Consider the following 7,701-nt stretch of genomic DNA (forward strand, 5'->3'; position numbering starts at 1 on the left):
TGAGAGTACTTAGACTATAAGAGTGCTTACAGTGAGAGATGAGCGAAAGATAAAAAGGAGGAGAGAAGTCATGGGGCTGAGTTTTGTGTGCATCATTTTTTTTCTTAGAACGTTGGTGGGTTTGTAGGGTTATTGTAGGGGGAAATTTATAGAAGTATGGAGAGAGAGAGAGAGAGAGAGAGAGAGAGAGAGAGAGAGAGAGAGAGAGAGAGAGAGAGAGAGAGAGAGAGAGAGAGAGAGAGAGAGAGAAGAGAGATCCAAATCTTCTGTCTCATCAATTATGCTCCACCAATAAAAGTTAGACAGCTAGCCGCTCTCATTAATAAGAGAGGCTAGCTCATTAAAGTCAGAATTACCTCATTTAATAAAATACCAGTGTTTCAAGTTTTATTAGTGAAGCATGAAGTGGAACACAATTGATGAGACAGAAGATTTGGACTCGAAACCATACAACTCATGCCTGCACAACAGAATGATAATATGATAAAGACAAAGCTATATGTTAGGTGGGGGCTTTTTTGAAAATATTTTTATACTATATAGAATATTAATATTTTAAAAATTAGCCCCCAAAAATAGGACCCCCCCCCCCCCCCCCAATTATTTGAGTTAGTTCAATTTTTTTTAAGAAAAATTGTCCAATTGGTCAGAGTAGTTATAGAGAATGTTTTGTTTCTCAAATCCATTTTTTATTGTAAAATGTGTTCTCGTATCTTTTAAAGTTTTGGGTCATTCATGTCTGAACACTTCATTAGTTTAACTGAAAATTTTTTTACTCGTAATGGTAGACAATCTGATAACTTATATTGAAAATGAAAATTTTAAGGATTTCACCATAGAAAATTGTGAAAGATGAATTTAACTCTATAAAACATTTAATTTTAAGGATTTCACTATGAAAGATACTAAATTCTATGTGTGTATAGATTTATCTATTTGTCTAGGTGTATGAAAGTTTGTATAGACAACAAATTAGTAACACAAATCAGCCCCCCAAATAAAAATTTCTAGCTCCACCCCTGATGATAATGACCCGGGATTTCTCACCCCGGCACACCAAATTTGATCCATTAAATGACTAATGATATGTGCAGAAAGATTGTCCACATGTATATATTTTTTTTCTTTTTTACAAATTCTTAATATTAGAAATTTTACTGTAAAAGATTTATAAATGAAAAATGTAGCTCCTAAAAGCCCCTAATGATGAACTTACAACTCATGCAGAACATCGCAAAGTAACAAATGGCTAGACTAAGATATATGTCGGTCATGTTGCCCATTCTAACTGCTTCTCTCCTGGTGATCTGACACTAGCTAGGAGAAGCCCAATCTGCTTTCCAAGCCATTAAACAAGAAGTACTGTCCTATAATTAACTTAAGAGTTTAAATTCGGTCCAGAGCTGGCGTAAAACACTGCTTTTACGCCAGCCAATGAAAACATGCCACGTTGTTATTTGACTTTTTCTTGTGTCCTCTCACGGACCCACTCATCTTCTTCTTCTTCTTCTTTAGATTTTCTCTCTCTCCGTTCCCTCTGTTTACTCTTTCTTCTTGCCTTTTTTTTTTCTTTTCCATACCATTAAATCCATTACTTTCCTTCTCTTGTGTACTCATCTTCCTTGCACTGATCCATGCATCAACACAGTGGCATTGGGATTAAATCTGAAAGTTTTAGACAGAAACAAGTTGAAGGAAAAGAAAAGTAACACCAAAACCCATTCCGGCAGAAGCTTGCAATTTGGCCGATATTCATCGAACCGCACCGAAATAGCCGAAATACACTGTAATGGGTCGAAATTTGTTCTGGAATTTGTTCTAATGGGTTTTGTTTGTTAGAATGGGTTTTGTTTGTTTATTGCTATGAATATGCCAGAGGAGCTACCCCACATTCTAATTCTTTGCTTCTTTGTTTGTTTGGGTTCACAGTCTTAGAAATTAGAATAGAGTATGCCTATTTGGTAGTTTCAAAGTACCAATGGGTGACTGTGATACTCAGAGCGTTTCCTTTTTTGGCTTTTATTTATTTATTAATTTATTTATAACATTACTAGTTGTGTTTTGTGTTGTGATGGAGGATTTTTAGCTCTTCATGTTAAGTTTAGAACTGATCTTGGATGAATTCCAGTGGCTTTGAATTTATAAATGAGATATTTCATGATTAATTTTTGTGGGTTTTGTTTGGTGCTGAATCTGGGTTTTTTGGTAGCTTAAAGTTAAAAGCTTTTACTTTTTGAGGTTGATATGTTTGTTTTCTGGCTCTCTTTTTACTTTCAGATTTAATGCCCATTGCCACTGTGCTGATGCATGGATCAGTGCGGGGAAGAGCAATGGATTTGATGCTATGAAAAAAAAAAAAAAAAACAAATCAGTAAGAAGACCGTTGTGATACCCATCAAGCTCCACATGAATTAGCCCAAAAGCTTACAAAAAAAGCACTTATGCCACCATAAATGGAATACAACAGAGAGAAGAGAGAGAGAAGAGAGACGAGAGAGAGAGAGAGAGAGAGAGAGAGAGAGAGAGAGAGAGAGAGAGAGAGAGAGAGAGAGAGAGAGATGCATTTCAGAACTAAACAAGATACACCAGAAAAATACTAATCCTTTCACTACTCATGTTAGCTCTCACAGCCAAAACCCTCTCTGCAAATTCTATTCACTGACTTTATCATTGGAGACTCTATGCCGACACCACACTGATGACCACTCAGAGGGACTCTGTTCTTAACCTTGCAGGTATGAAGACGAGCTAGGGCTAACCTATCTAGACGAACTTGAGTAACTAACAATCTTCGGCATCATCATTATTCATATGTGAATGGTCAAAAAACCATATATATATATATATATATATTTATATTTATATTTATATTTATATCAATCATTTTTGGTTATTAGCTCAACGTTTTGCCATGATACTAGGATATAAAATCAATATTTTGATGCATTGTCATTAGTTTGACAGATGCCTACCAATGCATAGGTCTAGAGTACACCTATGATTGTCGTCGTAAGGGAGATACCATATATTCGCAAATGGACCACCTTCACAAATCAACAAATGTTCTAACATTATTTTTTGAATTATTGTAGACCACAGCTTAGTCCATCAGAACACTTGAATTTGCTTCGGCATGTGACGCGTCGTTTTCTTGGTTTGGAATCATGCCAAGTCTACACAATAAAAATTCATAATAATTTCAGTTTATTTAAAGGANGAGAGAGAGAGAGAGAGAGAGAGAGAGAGAGAGAGAGAGAGAGAGAGAGATGCATTTCAGAACTAAACAAGATACACACAGAAAAATACTAATCCTTTCACTACTCATTTTAGCTCTCACAGCCAAACCCTCTCTGCAAATTCTATTCACTGACTTTATCATTGGAGACTCTATGGCCGACACCACACTGATGACCACTCAGAGAGGACTCTGTTCTTAACCTTGCAGGTATGAAGACGAGCTAGGGCTAACCTATCTAGACGAACTTGAGTAACTAACAATCTCGGCATCATCATTATTCATATGTGAATGGTCAAAAAAACATATATATATATATATATATATTTATATTTATATTTATATTTATATCAATCATTTTTGGTTATTAGCTCAACGTTTTGCCATGATACTAGGATATAAAATCAATATTTTGATGCATTGTCATTAGTTTGACAGATGCCTACCAATGCATAGGTCTAGAGTACACCTATGATTGTCGTCGTAAGGGAGATACCATATATTCGCAAATGGACCACCTTCACAAATCAACAAATGTTCTAACATTATTTTTTGAATTATTGTAGACCACAGCTTAGTCCATCAGAACACTTGAATTTGCTTCGGCATGTGACGCGTCGTTTTCTTGGTTTGGAATCATGCCAAGTCTACACAATAAAAATTCATAATAATTTCAGTTTATTTAAAGGAAAATTTTTAGTTTATATTTTATTATCAATATAAGATTTACATTACCATCAAATAAATATGTACAATATTATTCACTTTTATGTAAATATGTATAATATTGTACATTTTTTGCAATGTGTATGATGTTGTATACTTTTATTTAGTCTACAATGTAAATTTTAAATTGATAGTACAATTTAAACATATAATTTTATATTTTTTTCAATGCTAATTTGAAAATATTAGTACAGTTTAAACATATAATTTTATATTTTTTTTCAATGCTAATTTGAAAATATTGTGAATTTTTGTTGAATTTTTAGCATGACTCATTTATGGATAAATAAGAGAATTCTAGAGATAACGCAAAGGTTGATCCAACCAACACTTCATCTTGAAATATAATGAACATACATTAAAGATAACAACCCAGAGGAATGAAGAGTTTATCTTCTACACTAATAATTATTTCCTACAACCTTATCATCAAATGGTTGCTATTGCAATATTGCATGGGTCCATGCTTAAAACGGCACAGGATCAATAAGCATCGAAGTTGTTACGAAATCTTTGAGCACAATTCCAGCATGTGTGTAGCCATCTTCATCCTTGTATACGACATCAATCACACGTGCAAGATTGAGAATTCGCATTAGAATTGGCATGGGGACATTAGTTGGGTAGAGGCACTCTTTGTTGATGTCCTTCCATGCATCTGTAACTTGTTTGCAAAACTCATTGATTGCTTCTTCTTCTGTACCACCATGTTCTGCCATGTAACATTCAACAGCTGACGCAACGTGCCCTCTCTTTTGCTCAAACTACAAAAGTATTGAATCACTGCGTTAGAATGAAAAATATTTAAATAATCAAATTAGGCTTTCAATTGTAGCTATTGTATATGTTTGGAGCGGACTTAAATCCACAGCTGCGTTTTTTAACGCGCGTTTTTTTTTTACCGCAATTATTGACTTTTAGAGACAAAATTCATTGTTCGTGAATAGTGCAGTTCACATATTGTACATTCACCGTTCATGTATTTAAAAATATTAACAATAGGTCTCACAGCACTATTTACACATTTAGTGTTTTTAGTTTTTAGTTTCAGTAAAAATAAATTGTATCCAAACTGACCCATTATTATACACAAATAACATATTACACCTTATGTGAGACCATGTCATCCATGAGTCTGCAAACCACTGCAGAAGCTCTGACCATTTTAGGATCGCTGAACAACCACTCGAATGAATCTTTTGTAACAATGTCTCCCATTCCAACCAACGATGTTGTTGCTAACATTGAATACGCAGAGGTAACAAGTGCAATGCGCATATATTCATCCATTGTTGGTATATGTTTTTGGTGGAACCATTTGGCTTCATGAAAGTAAGCTCTAACTTGATTCTTCATCTGAGAAAACGAGCAGTTTGCAATTAGGTTAACTAAATTTTCTACATAGTCATCAACATTTTTTTTTTTTGGTTTCTATATCCTTAGTGGGTTTTTTTTTAGGGTTTTTTTTTTTTTTTTTTCTTTCATTGTTGTGAGGGTTTCGTCTAATGTATCATAATATTCTAAATTTATTTATATGGTGCTTACTGCTTCAATTGCATATTTGACGCGGTACGATTTTGCTTCACCTATTTTTTCTTCCATTTCATAATAAACGACTAGGAGTGCCTGGCAACACACTTTCATGTACTCTGGAAGTTGATCAATGGCACTAATGTCCCACCTGTAATGTTGGTAGACTATCTATGTCAATTGATTTAACAAAATAACGTAAACCATAAGAAAAATAAGCAATTACAATAAATTGTGAATACAACTTAGATAGCCAAAATAAGAAAGAGTGTGAATTAATTTCAACCTCTCGACTGCTTCAGTAAAGAGCTCAACCTCTTCAAGTGTGCCATAAACATCATAGATGTCGTCGATAGTTGAGGTCATTGCTATCACTTTGGTCAATATCCTCCTAGCAAAGCAATGTTCTGGTTCAAAGTACACTCCCAATATCCAAAAGTAGCACTCAATCACTCTATCTCTAATAAAGGGTAGCTTCCTCGAAAAGTTCAAGTCCTTCCACCACCTAATACAAATACAACTTAATAGAATCATGCGTGTTGTAAACATACAGTGATGTTCAAGCTTATAACTATTAACTTGCTACTCTAGCATATCTTAATCACTAACCTTGCAATGTCGACAAGTTCTTTCTGGTGTTGTTTCTGTAATAAGTTGAAATCTAACTTTGCAAAGGTAAGAAGAAATATATCATGTGAATGGTCTTCTTGGTAGATAGAAAAATATTGTCTTGCCTCTAATCTTGGTAGTCCTTTACGGATAGGCTGCTTTAAGGCATGTCTTACTTCTGCTGCAAGAGGAGGGCTCAAGCGAGATGCTACAGACTCGAGCTGTGGGGTAGTGAACAAAAGAGCTTCATCTAGTATATCTTCACCGTGGACCCTAAGATGTGTGGCTTCATACAAGCTTAACATTCCACGCACATTACTAGTTAGTGATTCCTTGAAATTCCCATTGGTGTCCTTGAACTTGGAGAACTTGTCTACCACATGATGCATCACATAAAATGAGTGGAATGATATAAAATTTATGTGGTTGATATGCTTGATCTCATTTAAGGGTATGTTCAATGTTAAATGTGAAGATTGAGACTCCTTATAAATAGGAAAATTGTATAAACAGAACAAGGCTAGCTATCACTTTTAGAAGAGTATAAAAAATAAAATAAAAAATAAAAAACCCTTACCACATGAAATGTAGTAACCTTGTTGTCTAAGTAAGCGAAATTGGAGTGCAACATTATAAAGGTCATCTGCATTTTCTTGGTCATCACGATCATAAAGTGTCCAATGTAATTGTTGCAAAGTTTTTTCAATCTCATTTTCATAATGGTAAGACACACCCAAGCGCTGGAGTAAATCAATCAATTTTAGTTTTTGTGAGGGCTCCTCAACTAGGGATGTTAGCATTCTCCTCACCTCTTCCTTCACTTCCTGAACTTGTAGCTTCAAATTGTCCTCAATTTCCTATACGAATAATTAAATCAATGAATAACATATGCATTTGTATCATCAGTTAAAGATGATATGTTCAAATAAAAAGTAGACGTTTTGTTATAAATGGATCTTTTACACCCAATTTTAAGTGACGTTAAGGCTTAATTGAGTTGGTTTTGAGGTTGCGTAATTGAAACAACAAAAATATGCGCAACTGTACATTTGCACAGGTATGAAAACATGCAGGCTGTGTACACGCACACCCTCAAAGGGGCAGCTTACCAAGAACTCAGAAGCATATGTGAGGAAGATATCACCCCAAATGCTGGGATGAAAATTGGCTGATCGACGATTAATTTCTGGCATATCAGTTTTGGTTGGGGCAGCTACTGCAGAAACTAGAGCATACATTTTCTCTCTACCAAATATTCTAAGGGACCTGGCTAGCTAGCGTCAAAATGTGACACCTTTAGTGTGCTTCAGGCAAGGCAAGTATGAGAGAAAGAGCTTACGTGCTCACATATTTATAGCTATAATTAATAGCTTATGCGTTAGAATCTCCCACCTCATGAATCACATTGTGAAAACAAGAAGTTTGGTAGTACCTGTACAGCCCACATGTGGCAGTACCTGTACAGCCCACATATGGGTGTGTGGCCCAGCCACAGCCCACAATTATGAGAGAAAGAGGTTATATGCTCACACATTTATAGCTATAATTAATAGCTCACACGTTAGAATCTCCCACCTCATGAATCACATTGTGAAAACAAG

General features: G+C 35.0%; 1 protein-coding gene across 1 annotated transcript; it reads right to left on the reverse strand.

Moving 5' to 3' along the window:
* Window positions 1–4,390: 4,390 nt before the first annotated feature.
* On the reverse strand, window positions 4,391–7,399 carry LOC112015023 ((-)-germacrene D synthase). The gene is made up of 7 exons (XM_024047385.2): window positions 7,210–7,399; window positions 6,678–6,957; window positions 6,101–6,473; window positions 5,778–5,996; window positions 5,507–5,642; window positions 5,069–5,317; window positions 4,391–4,725 (listed from the first exon to the last, which is right to left on the reverse strand). The coding sequence occupies exons 1-7, from the start codon at window positions 7,336–7,338 to the stop codon at window positions 4,429–4,431; spliced, it is 1,683 nt and encodes a 560-aa protein (XP_023903153.1). The 5' UTR covers window positions 7,339–7,399; the 3' UTR covers window positions 4,391–4,428.
* Between the last annotated feature and the right edge of the window lie 302 nt (window positions 7,400–7,701).

Source organism: Quercus suber, unplaced genomic scaffold (genome assembly GCF_002906115.3).
Source record: "Quercus suber isolate HL8 unplaced genomic scaffold, Cork oak 2.0 scaffold_512, whole genome shotgun sequence".
Classification (NCBI taxonomy): domain Eukaryota; kingdom Viridiplantae; phylum Streptophyta; class Magnoliopsida; order Fagales; family Fagaceae; genus Quercus; species Quercus suber.

Excerpts from the sequence above, each read along its gene's own strand:
- LOC112015023 (XM_024047385.2), bottom strand. The coding sequence starts at position 7,338 with ATGTATGCTCTAGTTTCTGCAGTAGCTGCCCCAACCAAAACTGATATG. Across the intron at positions 6,474-6,677 it reads AGGTTACTACATTTCATGTG|ACAAGTTCTCCAAGTTCAAG; the intron begins GTAAGGGTTTTT and ends ATCATGTGGTAG. Across the intron at positions 5,997-6,100 it reads GAACTTGTCGACATTGCAAG|GTGGTGGAAGGACTTGAACT; the intron begins GTTAGTGATTAA and ends TATTTGTATTAG.